The sequence below is a fragment of the Labeo rohita genome, chromosome 18 (assembly GCF_022985175.1).
Source record: "Labeo rohita strain BAU-BD-2019 chromosome 18, IGBB_LRoh.1.0, whole genome shotgun sequence".
NCBI classification, from domain to species: Eukaryota; Metazoa; Chordata; class Actinopteri; order Cypriniformes; family Cyprinidae; genus Labeo; species Labeo rohita.
Window position 1 is genome coordinate 29,179,061 of NC_066886.1, and position 15,513 is coordinate 29,194,573.

General features: G+C 34.7%; 1 protein-coding gene across 2 annotated transcripts; it reads right to left on the reverse strand.

The window, feature by feature from the left end:
* Positions 1–220: 220 nt before the first annotated feature.
* LOC127180458 (gastrula zinc finger protein XlCGF57.1) lies at positions 221–8,317 on the reverse strand. 2 transcript variants are annotated; one of them, XM_051134499.1, is made up of 2 exons: positions 7,801–8,317; positions 221–2,299 (listed from the first exon to the last, which is right to left on the reverse strand). In XM_051134499.1, the coding sequence occupies exons 1-2, from the start codon at positions 7,904–7,906 to the stop codon at positions 642–644; spliced, it is 1,764 nt and encodes a 587-aa protein (XP_050990456.1). In that variant the 5' UTR covers positions 7,907–8,317; the 3' UTR covers positions 221–641. The 2 variants fall into 2 exon arrangements, with proteins under 2 accessions (XP_050990456.1, XP_050990457.1); XM_051134500.1 differs by lacking the exon at positions 7,801–8,317 and adding an exon at positions 5,372–5,432.
* Between the last annotated feature and the right edge of the window lie 7,196 nt (positions 8,318–15,513).

Below are 15,513 nucleotides of genomic sequence, written 5' to 3' on the forward strand. Positions count from 1 at the left end.
ACTTATATATGTAAGTTATAGGAGAAATGTAATTATATTTGTTAGTTTTAGTGACCAATAATAAAATATAGAGATGCAGAAATGTAGATATTCAATACATGACTGCAGTCCTAACGGATCAACATTTACATGAAATACTCTCTTTGTATTTATGTTAACTTCATATGTTTAAAAAAATATATATACCACTTTCAACAAAAGCTTAAATTTAATGACTAAATGTCATGTGGTGTAACCATAAGTAAACAAAATATTTTCCTTACACACTGAATACACTGTGTATACATCTTTATCATTATTTACAAAAACAAATGGAATCTTTCATCAACAACATAACAATTACTTTGCAAACTAATTATAAAGTACAGCTTCAGTCTTCTCGCCATAATACATATTCACATTTCAGTTGTCCGGATTGGATTCAAATCTTTCCACATTAGGAACACTTGTACAGTCTTTCTCCATTATGGATTCTTTGGTGACGTCCCAAGTCACTGGTACTTGACAAGGCCTTTCCACACACCAAGCAGTTTTACCTTGTTCTCTTTAAAATGCTTTCACCAAAAAAACATTCTACTCATTTGCATGAATGTTCAAGTGTTTTATGGGCTGCTGCTAAAGTAAAACATGTTCCATCCTGATCAGCACTGAATAACCTTACAAAATCGTGCTATGTGTTGTTTGAGACTTCTTGCCCACGTGAAAGTATTCCCACAATGTTGGCACACGAAAGGCCTTTCTCCAGTGTGAAGTCTCGTGTGCAGATTGAGGTTTACTTTCCGTCTGAATCTTCTCCCACAGTGAACGCACACGAAAGGCCTCTCTCCAGTGTGAACTCTCATGTGCATATGAAGTATTGCTTTTAATATGAAACTCTTCCCACACAGCTGACAAACGTAGGGTTTTTCTCCAGTGTGAGTTCTCATGTGCAAATTATACCCTCCTTTAACGGCGAAACTCTTTCCGCACTGGAGGCACGTGAAAGGCTTTTCTCCAGTGTGGATTCGCATGTGCTCATTAAGTCCTCCCTTACGTCTAAAACTCTTCTCACACTGCGAGCATCCGAAAGGTTTCTCTCCAGTGTGGATTGTCATGTGAATCTTAAGGCTTCCTTTCTCTGTGAATTTTCTTCCACACTGAGAGCAGGTAAAAGGCTTCTCCTCGGCGTGAGTTTTAATGTGCCTCCTAAGGCATCGTTCATATGGGTAGCTCTTTCCGCACTGAAGGCATCCGAAAGGCTTTTCTCCATTATGAACTCTCACATGCACATTAAAGGTTTCTTTACGTGTGAAACTCTTCCCGCACTGAGAACACGTGAATGGTTTCTCCTCAGCGTGAGTTCTCATGTGTTTCTTAAGGCTTCTTTTGTCTGTGAAACAACTTCCACATTGAGAGCAGGTGAAAGGCTGTTCTCCAGTGTGAACTTTCATGTGTCTGTTAAGATACTCTTCACATGGGAAACTCTTCCCACACTGGAGGCAAGTGAACAGCTCTACTTCAGTATGAATTTTCACGTGCGTATTAAACGTTGCTCTATCTGTGAAACTCCTGCCGCATTGAGGGCATGTGAATGATTCCTTTTCGATTATTATTTGTGTTTCACACTTAACAAAACTCTTCGCTTTCTCAACACATAAGGATGGCTCTCCAGTATGAATCTTTATGTGTGAATCAAGGTTTCTCTTATGTATAAAACCCTTCCCACAATGAGAGCAGGTGAAGGATTTATCTCCAGTGTGAATTCTCATGTGACGTTTCAAGCCTTCTTTCATTGTAAAGCTTTTTCCACACTGAGCACAGGTGAAAGGGTTCTGGGCCTCGTGAATTTTCATGTGCCTATTAAGGTATGTTTTACACTGGTAACTCCTTCCACAATGAGGGCAGGTGAAAGGCTTTTCTCCAGTATGAATTCTTATATGCATATTAAGCCTTCCTTTAAACGGGAAACTCTTTCCGCACTGAAGGCAGGTGAAAGGCTTTTCTCCAGTGTGAATTCTTATGTGTACATTAAGATTTCCTTTAGTGGCAAAATTCTTCCCACACTGACAGCAGGTGAAAGGCTTCTCTCCAGTGTGGATTTTGAGGTGCACATTAAGGTTCCCTTTAGTGGTGAAATGCTTTCCACACTGAGGGCAGGTGAAAGATTTTTTGGCTTCTGTTTTTGTTTTTGAGAAATTATTTTCAGCTTTTAAGAGGCTCAAGCAATTTTCCCCAGCTGTGAAGTGATTGGGTTTCTGATATTGATGTTTCTCCTCGTCTTCATTCAATTCTTCACTTTCTTCTTTGATTCCCATCAGATCTAGAATAGAAAAATCACATTGTAAAATAATTTAAGAAAGGACAAACATAAAATATTAAATAAAAGTGGTTCAGTATCTATATTATTTACTTTTTTGGTTTACTAAGATTCATATAAAAGGTCAAGTTAATGCAACCTAATGCAACAATTTTCTATTAAATGAGAAGTCCACTTCCAGAACAAAAATGTACAGATAATGTACCAAGAAGATCTCTTGGAAGGCAATAAAACTGTGCTGCCTACATTTTTTTAAAACAGCTTCATGCTGTGACCACCTTAAAATCAATGATGTGCCATGGTTTTCTAAAATGAGAAACTAAAATCCTTGTCTTTTTAATTGAATGTAAATTTATGTCCCAGTTACACTTAATGTTGATGTTTTCCAAGTTAAATAAATAAGTCAAAATGTAATTAAAGGAGAAGTCCACTTCCAAAACAAATGTTCACATATAATGTACTCACCCTCTTGTCATCCAAGATGTTCATGTTTCTTTCTTCAGCCGTAAAGAAATTATGTTTTTTGAGGGAAACATTTCAGGATTTTTCTCCATATAATGGACTGATATGGTGCCCCGATTTTAAACTTCCAAAATGCAGTTTAAATACGGCTTCAAATGATCCCAAATGCGGTTGTAAACGATCCCAGTCAAGGAAGAAGGGTTTTATATACTTTTCAATGTCAAACGCTCGTCTTGTCTTACTCTGCCTGGACTGTTTTTTTCCGGTTCATGACAGTTAGGGTATGTTGAAAAACTCCCATCTCATGTTCTCCCTCAACTTTAAAATCATCTTTGCAAAGTGAACATGCAAAAAAGATCAAAAAAGGTAACAAAAAAGGTAAAACAGCAATATAGGACGATTTTGAAATTGAGGGAGAACATGAGCTGAGAGTTTTTCAACATACCCTAACTGTCATGAACCGGAAAAAAATCAGTTCAGGCAGAGTAAGACGAGCATTTGACATTAAAAAGTATATAAATTGTATTATTTTTATGAAAATAACCGATTGTTTCTCTAGATAAGCGAAATGATCCTCTGCGCATTTAAACTACATTTTGGAAGTTCAAACTCAGGGCACCATATCAGTCCACTATATAGAAAAATATCCTAAAATGTTTTTCTCCAAAAACATGATTTCTTTACGACTGAAGAAAGAAAGACATGAACATCTTGGATGACAACGGAGTGAGTACATTATCTGTCAATTTTTGTTCTGGTAGTGGACTTCTCCTTTAATAAAATGCAATTAATGTATAGAATGAACATGTTTTTACTTTGTGATACAACTGTCCTGATATCATGATGAAGAAAAAATAAATAAATAATATAGCTGCAAGCAGCAATTGCGGGGCCAAGCACAACAGAGGCAGAATGAGGAGCTAAGCATGGCAAGGAGCAACAGACCGACTGTAACAATGAGTAACTAAAGTCATTTTAGAATGATATCAGTTGAAAAGGCTGAAAAATCATAAATACAACCAATAATATAATTTAATGGCTTATCACTTTTGACCAACAGGTGGTGCTGTTTTCAAATTGATGTGACGTGTTCTGTGTGAAATGACAATGACACACACAAAGTTTGCCGTCATTATGTCAAAGCTTTGCAGAGATACAGCCTCAGATGTAGTTTGGCATCTTTCCAGCAAATTTGTTGATGCGCTAAACGAAAACGGTTTCGTATATCGACACGAAATTCATAACTTTTTGCCAGCGTAGTCTGAAGATGATCTGAGTCAAATTTGGTGAAGATCGGACTAACAGTCTGGGAGGAGTTCGAAAAAGTAGGTTTTCAACATGAATCAAAATGGCGGACAGGAAGTTCAGACAAAATTGGCAAAATTGGTATCGGTGTTCTCAGCATTACCGAAGGAATCTATCAAAATCAGTTTCATTTCAATAGGCTAATGTACGCAAAAGTTATTAGCATTTTTCGAAATTTCGTTATAACTTTTGACCACAAGGTGGCGCTGGTCCCAAAATTTTTATGTACATTCAGGGCATGGTGCCGAACATTTTTGTAATTAATGTCGAAACGATACGCTAATCCTTTCTCAAGATACAGCATTTTAAAACTAAATTCAAAATGGCCGACACCCAAAATGGCTGACATGGGAAAATTGGATATGGTTCGACTCGGTATGACACACCGAATCTAAAGAGACCAGTTTTGTGATTTTTGGACAAATCGTTCAGACGTTATAAAGAAAAATAGCCATTTTTTGTATCTCCTGACCACTAGGGGGCACTGCACCGAAACACTGCAGTTAGCCTCAGGTCATGCTTGTTATAACACACACCAAGTTTGGTGTCAATATGCCAAACTGTTACGGAGATACAGCCTCACATTGATTTTTGCTAGCTTTTCGTAGAATTCTTTCGCGTGTTATTCGTGAACGGCTGGACGAATCGACTTGAATTCCATAACTTTTTGCCAGCGTGGTCTGAAGATGATATGGATCAATTTTTGTGACAATCGGTGCAACGGCCTAGGACGAGTTCCAAAAAGTAGATTTTACGAACAATTGAGAATAGCGAAAAAACTAAACCTTACGATTTTTGAATTTTGGTGTCCATTCGACTCGGCATAAGCCAAGGAATCAGAGGAAAAAATAATTTTTGTTCTGTGACTTACGGTTCAAACGTTATTAGCATAAATCTTTTGAAAGTTTGGACAAGTGGTGGCGCTAGAGAGTTTGAGTTAGAGACTCCAAACTTGCTATGGTTAATGTTGGGACTGTCCTCTATCAGTGTGCAAAATTATACAACTTTCCCGCAAGCGGTTCTATAGGCTGCCATAGACTTGCGGCGGAAGAGGAAGAAGAAGAAGAAGAAGAAGAAGAAGAAGCAGAATAATAATAACGCCAACGGATACAATAGGTGCCACCGCACCTCTGGTGCTTGGCCCCTAATAATGATCTATCTATCTATCTCTATTCATACATATCACATAGTGTGATTTCCCAGAACCTTAAAGATATTTATGAATTAGAAACAGCTGAAATACATTTTTACATTGAAAATGCACCTTAAAAGTATTTTTTTAATAATAATTAAAATGTGTACACTCACATGCAATGGTTACAACTGCTGTTGTTGTTGCCTTTATATATACAGTCAGGCACATATTATATTATTTAGCTGCTGACCAAAACATATTCAAGTTACAGTTATATAATGAATATGGGCTTAAAGTGCACACTCTGAGCTTTAATTTAAGGGTATTCTTAAAATTGGAGGAAAGGTTAAGGAATTACAGCTCCTTAATATGTACTTCCCCCTTTTTCAAAGGACCATAAGTAATTGGACAGTTGACTCAAAAGCTGTTTCATGTACAGTTGTGGGCTATTCCTTAATTTTTTCTACATCAATTAAGCAGGTAAAAGGTCTGTAATTGATTCTAAGTCTGCGTGTCCACCAAAGTGTTTTTAGACAGATGAAAATGCCAGGCGCTCTGCTGAAAACGCCCAGCTGTGAGCGCTTGAGAGGAAAGTGTTTTTTTTTTTTTTCCATTGAGACGCTGTAGTTGCTATGATATGAAATATGCTTTAGTAATACGATAGACACGTGACGAATTCTCCAAGCATTATTTTTCATAACAATCTGGCATTTCCATCTGGTAAACACATCAATACTCGGAAACAAGCAATATTAACTTCTCCAAAGTTGTTCAGTTGTAGTAGAAGCAGGGTAGTCAGTATTAGTCCGGCACTGAGAAAAAAAAAAACACCCTCAGCACTTGGCACGCTCCTGCCATTTTTTAAAAAACGCAGTGCTCCTATTGAGAACAACTGAAAAAATACGCCAGCCTCGTGATGGACATGCAGTCTAAGTGTGCTATTTGTATTTGGAAGCTGCTGCACTGAACCCACATCGTGTGGTCAAAAGAGCTCTGCTTGCAAGTAAAACAGACAATTGTTAGGCTTCAAAAACAAAACAAATTCATCAGAGAGATAGCAGAATCATTAGAAGTGGCCAAACCAATAGTTTGGTACATTCTGAGCAAAAAAAAGATCACACTGATGAGCTCAGGAACATGAAAAGGTTTAGACGTTCACAGAGGACAAAAGTGGTGGATGACTGAATGATCCTCTCCATGGTAAAGAAAAACGTTTCACAACATCCAGCCAGGTGAAGAACACTCTCCAGAAGTAGGCATGTCACTGTCAAGGTCTACAATCAAGAGAAGACTTCACAAGAGCAAATACAGAGGGTTCATCACAAGGTGCAAACAAGACCAGATTGCCCAAAAAAAAGAAAAACATCTAAAAAAGCCAGACCACTTCTGGAAAAGCATTCTTTGGATGCCAGAATTAAGATCAACCTGTACCAGAATGATGGGAAGAAAAAAGCATGGAGAAAGCTTGGAACATCTCATGATCCAAAGCATACAACATCATCTGTGAAACATGGTGGAGCAGTGTGAGCATGCTGGCTTTCAGTGGCACTGGGTTACTGGTGTTTATTGATGATGTGACAGAAGACAGAAGCAGCTGGATGAATTCTGAAGTGTATAGGGATATACTGTCTGCCCAGATTCAATCAAATGGAGCAAAGTTGATTGGGCGGCACTTTATAGTACAAACGGATGATGACCCAAAACATACAGCAAAAGCAACCCAGGAGTTTTTAATGCTAAAAAAGTGTAATATTCTGCAATGCCCAAGTCAGTCTCCTGATTTCAACCCGATTGAGCATGCATTCCACTTGCTTGACCCACAAACAAACAACAACTGAAGTCAGCTGCAGTAAAGGCCTGGCAAAGCATCACAAAGTAGGAATCCCAGTCTCTGGTGATGTCCATGAGTTCCAGACGTAAGGCAGTCATTGCATGCAAAGGATTCTTAACAAAATATTAAAAATTAACATTTTATTTATGATTATATCTATTTGTCCAATTATATTTGAGCCCCTGAAAAATGTGGGACGCTGTATAAAAATGGTTTTTTATATATTCAATGTTATATTTTATGTTATAAAATTTTGAATTAAAGCTTAAAATCTGCACTTTTTAAATCTGCTCTAGTGCCATACAGAGCTGAAATCATGAAAATTGTGCAAATATATATGGACCTGACTAATATATACTGATATGCGAAGAGTTCCAATGCAAAAACTTCCTTGCTCAAAAACGAAAACACATCTTGTTCTTGTTGTCCTAATGGGCTGCACACAATAACATAGACTGAACAAGATAACTGCAGTACACATCACAAACATGCAAAAACCTCCTTGCTCCTTGGTGAATCAAAATTACAGTAGGTCCTTTTTTGAATCATTCCAAGAAAAGAAAGAAAGAACTCAGGAGCTACTATTTGAATCTTGAATGAAGTCAAATCAGTATTTAAAATATACAGGTCCTCAGCCTGAGACAGAGGCAAATGTACAATGACATGAGCAACATGCACATCATTTCTCTCTACTATCATGTACTGCCTGAAAGTTACCTTATTATTCACCAGCAGTCATTAATAAAAAATGAAAACATGATGAACACCAACCAGTTTCTTCCTTTGTATCTTCAATTTTCGTTCTGTATGCTTCTTCATATCCCATGTCTTCACTCTCCTCTTTAATAAACTCCATTTTCACACATATGTCAGACATGTTTCAGCTGTTATGCTGTGTTGCGTTGAACCAGCGTTGTATTTGGAAGTACAATAGAGCTCCAACTTACAACTTCGAAACTCGTGCAAAAATCCACAGCAGCTCTGATTTTGTCAACACGCGCGAGTATGACGTCACGCAAACATGGCTGCACCCAGTGAGATGCACACAGTGAATAATAAACATTCAGTTCTGAGTTTGGTTCCTAGAAAAAATACACGACCACTGACTAACCGTTTTAATATCGCAAATGCACAAAAACGCCAGTGTTGCACATCGTTTTATCTTCCGCGGGCTGAAGAAGAATTTGTTGATTCGGACACCTGTAATAAATTCTAACGCCTTTTTGTTCGATAGTCAAATGATATCGAGTAGGACTATCACACATCGGATTTTGAATGAAACTCAGCCTCACCCCTGGAAACGCACCTAAAAAGTAGAATTAACGCTGCGCAGAACGCTACGAATGTTCTGATGTCTATACGTAGAGATAAAACACAAGGAGTTGTACATGTGATGCTCTGTCATGAGACTTGCAGCTGTAAATGAGATGCCAAACGCTTAGCACATACTGCTGCTTTTACACGTTGAAAAAAGATTTTTAATTTATGAGTAAAACAAGGACTGTGTTAAAATAATTTAAAGACTTAAATGTGTTCTTAAATTAGTTTACTTTAATCACTTAAATAATGAACAGTCACACTTCAGACATGCATTCTGAAACTGCTAAACTAAGCTGTTAACAAAGTTGCTATTCAAGTATTTATAAGCAATGCAAATTAATTTTGTTATATATTTCAGGATGTCAATTTAAAGAAAATCTTTTAATTTTCTCATCTTTGTTTTCCAGTTGTTGGTTTTAAGGGCATTTTCAATACATTGGAGACTATAATAAGGTTCACAATTTTAGTTAAAACTACTGTATATACCAGTTTTGCCAACATAAAAGAGAAAAGAGTGGTAATATTAAAATATTCAACGTTTTTGGTGATTTTCTAAAAGAAAAAAGAAAAATCTCTGTTTTAAAATATATAAACAAAATGAACAAATGACAGAAAGACAAATGTTTATACATGTGATTCCAAAAGCATCATGCATCCACATTTCAGTATTTCAACTGACTCAGCTGGGTCAACTTTTAGCTCTGAAACATATGTGACCCTGGACCACAAAACCAGTCATAAGGGTCAATTTGTCAAAATTGAGATGAATACATCATCTGAAAGCTGAATAAATAAGCTTTCTATTAATGTATGGTTTGTTATGATAGGGAAATATTCGGCTGAGATACAATTGTTTGAATATCTGGAATCTGAGGGTGCAAAAAAATCTAAATATTGAGAAAATTGCCTTTAAAGTTGTCCAAATGAAGTTCTTAACAATGCATATTACTAATAAAATAATTAAGTTTTGATAGATTTACAGTAGGAAATTTACAAAATATTTTCATGGAACATGATCTTTACTTAATTTCCTAATGATTTTTGGCATAAAATAAAAATCAATAATTTTGACCCATACTATGTATTTTTGGCTATTGCTACAAATATACCCCAGTGACTTAAGACTGGTTTTGTGGTCCAGGGTCATATATATAATTGATTACAGTTACACATACATTTCTTTGGGGAGATGATGAGAAATATCCACTAGATTTCCAATAGATCATTGTATTAATTTACTGACTTGTGCAGAAGCAGAATAATACATATCCAAAACGACACTGCAGTCCTCAGGATCAACATTTATTCTACAAACCAGTCACATTTAGTCAGATGAACACTGTAAAACAACATTGTGCTGCTCTTGCCCCTTTAGTGAAAATAAATAAGAATAAAAAATCATTACTGACATAACAACATTTGATCCTGAGATTAATAAAATTATCCAAGATAAATATTAATTAGATAAGTACTCTTTGGTTCATATAACTTTTGTATATAAATATTTTAAAATAAATGTACTTCAGAGCTGATGCCAAATTAAGATCTGAATCACACTTTTCACAGTTAAATGACCTCATAACAAAGTATTTGATGCACATGTGAAAGTCTTCCCACACAACTGGCATAAGAAACACTTTTCCCCAGTGTGACTTCTCATGTGCATCTCAACCTTTTCTTTACACATGAAGCTCTTTCCACACTGAAAGCACGTGAAAGGCTTCTCTCCACTGTGAATTCTCACATGCCATAAAGGTTAATCTCTATGAGTAAAACTCTTCCCAAACTGGATACAGGTAAAAGGCGTGAATTCTCATGTGATACTTCAAGTATGAATGACACTGGTAACTCATCCCACACTCAGGGAAAGTGAAAGGTGAATTTTCATGTGCACATTAAGGTTTCCTTGGGTGGAGAGACTCTTTTCACACTGGGCACAGGTAAAAGGGTTTTCTGCATCATGAATTCTCATGTGCCTATTAAAGTATGTTTTACAATTGTAACTGTTTCCACACTGTAGGCAACTGAAATTTTTTTGCAAATGTAAATGCTTATGTGCATTAAGTCTTCCTTTAAATGGGAAACTCTTCCCACACTGAAGGCAAGTGATAGATTTGTTGGCTTCTGTTCAGTTTGTCAGGAGCTCAAATGATTTTCAGTTGTGAAATGTTTGATACTGATGCTTCTCCTCCACTGATGATCAGTTCTTGATGTTTCTCTTTGAGTACCATCGATCTAGAATGAAAATATGAAACTTGCAAAATCATTTCAAGAGAAACAAATATGAAATTAAAAAAAAAAAAAAAAAAAAAAAAGTTGCCCAGTATCTGTTGTATACAATCTTTTATGTAGTAAATGTAAAAAAAACATTTAAAAACAACAACAACAACAACAACAAAAAAAACATGGTCATAATTTAAGAATGCATTATTAATTTCTGAATTAAAGCAAATGTAGAATATTTAGGGGGACATGAAGTTAAAAAAAAAAAAAAAAAAAATCTGAACAGCCTTCTACCATATAAAAAATATAAGAAAAAGACAATATTTTCTCTAAAGCTACTGTGAAAGGTTTTTATTATGAAAAATTTTATACTTTAATGAACTGAATTAAAAATGTTTATTATCAGTAGGGTACAATGAGGCTAAAGGCGCACCGGGGTAAAAGGCACCATTGATTTTTATAGTAAATATCATATATTATGTTGGGTGTCCATCTTAGATATTGTAATCACATGTTTAGAATGAAACCATCATATTTTAAAACATTATATTAATGACATCATGTAATAAAATATCAGTTCTTGTTACTACTGTAAATCTATATTAAATTACTATGGGATCTCCTTCAGTGCTTTCAGAATCTTTATATTTTAAAATTATTTTGTTTCTGTATTTTAAAATATGTTTTATGTTAACATATTTTAATGACAGTATATTTATTGAACAAAAATTAGTTCTTTTATTTATCAAAATAAGCAGAAAATAGTAAACTTTGCCGAAGTGATTGTTTTGAACAAGTATTAACTTACAGTATTTAAAAAATAAACAAACAAACAAAAAAATATTTTAGTATTTGTATCAATACTGTGTGCCTTTTACCCCATGCTGGTGAGCCCCCTTGCCACCTCACTCATTTATAAGATTTTTAAACAAAATACACCACTTGTATGATTTATTTTCACACAAAATCTGTTGCTCCATAAATGAAAAACTAATAGCATTAACTTCACACAAAGTAAATATTTTCCAGATAATCTCTTTTTAATTTCTAAAGGTTTTACAACACTTTATAGCTGCTTATATAACAGTGATGCTGGGTGCTTCTCAATCAGACGGCTGCATACCTCATCTGCCAGGTCATCAAGCTGTTGATGTCAAGCTCCACATAAAGGATTCTTAGAATACAGCCTTCGTTCTCATCCTTCATTCGCTGTATTTTGGAGGACCCATCAAGTGCATCCTTTGCGTCTTCCAATGACTCACAATTCTTTGCACACATCCCAACTCAAGAAAAAGATTTGGTGGGAAATGTGTTGGTACTGAGCTGGTTCAATTTCATTATAGAACAAATGCAAATAAATAAATAAATAAATTATATATATATATATATATATATATATATATATCGTAAATAAATGCATTAAGTTTCTTCTGTTTTTGTTGTAAATTAATCATATAATGTAAAGGCCATACGATGTACACCACTGGGAGACCACAAACAGTGGTTAACTATTACATTAATGAAAAGTCAGTTAAGATATAAATTTACAAATTTACAGTTATGGCCAATATGTTTGGAATTTTAATGTTTATATGTTTTTGGTCTTATCATTATATCTTAAATAGAAACTAAGTTCATACTAAGTTCATAATTTTTTTTTTTTTGTTTAGTTATGATTGACATTATAATTGACAGTTATAATAATAGTTATAATTGACCGTAAGATTGTGACTCTGAATCAAATATACAATCATTGTTAAATCACTGCACATTGTTAAAACTTCCAGTCACTGCATCACAGTACACGTCAACTACAGCCACCTAATCTAGGTGTACATTACCCCAAAATTACCGCAGTATCCATCAGCAGAAGAAGAGTTAAGACTGAACACCAACCTGTTTCTTGGAACATCTTTGCATCTTCAGTTTTCGTTTTGTAAGCCTCTTCATATTTCACTCTCCTCTCTAATATCCAATTTCAATAGTGTGTTAGATGCTTTAGAAGTTACGCTGTTAAATTCAGCTCGGAAATTTAATGTCCAGCGTTGTATTAGTAAGTACAAAAGAACACTTTACTCGGACTTACAACTTTAAAACTCTGACGTCACACACGCACGGCTGCACCCAGAGAGATGTAAACATTGGGGGAAAAATAAAAGAAAAAAGGCAGATGTGACACTGAATAAACATTCACTATTAAGCAAATAAATGTATAAATATGTTTTAAAAAAGCAATACATGATGCATGTTGATTTGTTTTTAAACTACTTGTTCATCTCATCCTAGTCTTTCAAATTCTTGTTAATATTTGCATATAATATGGCCTATGCTTTGTCTCTTACCTCATTCAACGTACCCACTTTAAGTATGTTTTGCACTATAAAAGCCTGACAATTATATAAGAGTGTAAGTAGCCTATAGAAATACACATACTCAAAACACCACAATATTCGTAAAATAGTCTTTATTGCACAGTGCAACTTCTCATAGGCTATTTGAAACCCAGAAAGTGGTGTACATTATACTAGTTTACATTTATGGCTCATAACATTATAGCTTAATGGACATTTTTAGAAGAGTCATTTATTTTCCCATATTTCCCAAAATTGGCCTTCAGAGCATTGAATGCATTCAGTAACATCAGATTAAAATTTGACAGACTCAGAACAGGTTGATCAATAGCTGCCTGACCTCCATGGGAAGCAAAAATTGATATCATGTCCAAACTGTAGTCGACTAAATGAAATAAAGCCGTTCAGTCGTGATGGCATTTTGTAGAACAACCTGTAGATTAATTCACCACAGGTTCACTCTGGAAATTCCCATGGTTCTCAAGTGGGGAAAAAATGCACTTTAATAATTATTTATGATACATAATGTTAAACATATGTTAATTACTTACTAATTAACACCACACACAATACACTGTCAGAAAAAAAGGTACAGTTCTGTCGCTGGGGCGGTACCCTAAGGTACAAAGTGAAAAGGTACTAATATGTACTTTTAAAGTGCTAATATGTACCTTTAAGGTACCAATATATACTTTCAAAGTACTAAAATGTTCCTTTAAGGTACTAAAGGAATATGACCCGTTTAGGGGTAGGGATTTTCACTTTTGTACCTTAGGGTACTGCCCCAGCTACAGAACTGTACCTTTTTTCTGAGACCAATTTTATCATTTATCAAAATCCATTTACACGACAACTACAACTGCATAAATTACATTATGAGATTATTTTTTTATATATAACATTTTGAATATAGAAATAAATGTTGGAACAAATGAAAGGATAGTATTATCCATGGGCTATGTAACTAAACCCACGGAAAGTCTAAATAAGTGAATCACAGAATAATTTATTCAGTTAATTTATTTAAACCAGTTGATTCATTTGTTCATGTTATTTGTTATTTTGAAAGATTAAAATAATACTAATAATAATAATTGTAAAAATTATTGAATATATATATTTTCTCCAATTGTGAAATGGAATTTTTTTGATAGGGATATTTCTTTTCGATTTCATTCCATTGACATTTCTCGGTAAATTCCTTTCAGATCTGGATGAAGGACTTATCGTACAACTGTCCTGATCATGGAAAGAAACAAAGAAAGAAAGAAATTTAATTATTGAAATGAAAACCTTAAGTAGTGTGGCATAATCTTTTATTATTATATCTTAGTATATAGTATTTTAACAAAACTTATTTGAAACACTTTTGTTCGCCAAATTCGGGCCTGTTATTGATCCTGATTTTATTACAGTTTCATTCTTCTTTCTAAAGGCTTGTCAGAAATCATCAGAGTAATCATGGTTGTTATATTGATAGCCCTGTTTTTAAAGAAAGAAATACAACTTTCTTTCTGTTTTCATATCTCCTTCCTGCAATGTCATACTTTCAAAATAGTTTGTAATAGTGTAGTTACTAGTTTATCCTCACCACTGTCATCTTAATATGGGCTGAAAGGTAATATTTTCTCTAAAGCTTTTTTGGAACAGTTTTTATTAGTAAAAAAACATTATAGAGATGAACTGAAGTTTTTACATCAAAAAGGGCAATTAAATAACATATTTTGTCAATAACATATAACATGAATAGTATTATAATTGATTCTTATCCTCAAATAACTACTAAAAAACCCTATATTTCAAGTTAGTCCAGCTGATGTACATGTACGTTGTACAATGTAGAAAAATGTTTGAGAATTTATGCTTGTTTATGGTATTTGGAGGAAAAAACAAAACAAAAATAAAACAAAACAAATCAAAAAAAAAAAAAAACAAACAGTGCAGATGTACAATGGCAAGGAGACAAAAGTCCATTTTTTAATGGATGTCAGTAGAGCAGAGGCTGAAGTACACTGTATAAACCACTTCCATGAGGAAACTGCTTATCATTTAATGAATTGAGAGCCTGCCCGGTAATATTCAGTGTGTTTTCCATTAAATAATTATTTAGGAGAGAGCTGTATTAAAGTTTACAATGAAAAAAATGTTGTTTTATAAGAGAAGTCAATTCAAGGACAAAGGCAACAGGTAGTTTTCAGTTTACTATTCATTCATTTCTATTGTATCCTCAAGCGGTGACTGACTGCTTTACAACTCAGGAAAGGTCTTTACAAGAACTGTTGTAAAGACTATAGCTGCGCTCTAATTGACAGGGTCCCTAAACTTCACATGTGAAGGCATGTCCGCTTCTGTGCATAAAAATGTCAATTTATCAGCTTTTGAAGAGAGGGCAGTTTTAGTAATGTATACAAACAGAAACACAACCTTTAAGGAGTGCCTGAGTCAGGAGATAAGACAAACAGCTGTGCTTGAGAGCACAGATGCCTGAGGTGCAAGTGTGTCTTTAATACACCAAGACATGCTCTGAGAATTAATGAATCTTAACAAACCTTGACAAATCCCTAACAGGTGGTGATTTTTAACCTTCCAC

Excerpts from the sequence above, each read along its gene's own strand:
- LOC127180458 (XM_051134499.1), bottom strand. The coding sequence starts at position 7,906 with ATGTCTGACATATGTGTGAAAATGGAGTTTATTAAAGAGGAGAGTGAA. Across the intron at positions 2,300-7,800 it reads AGATACAAAGGAAGAAACTG|ATCTGATGGGAATCAAAGAA; the intron begins GTTGGTGTTCAT and ends TTTCTATTCTAG.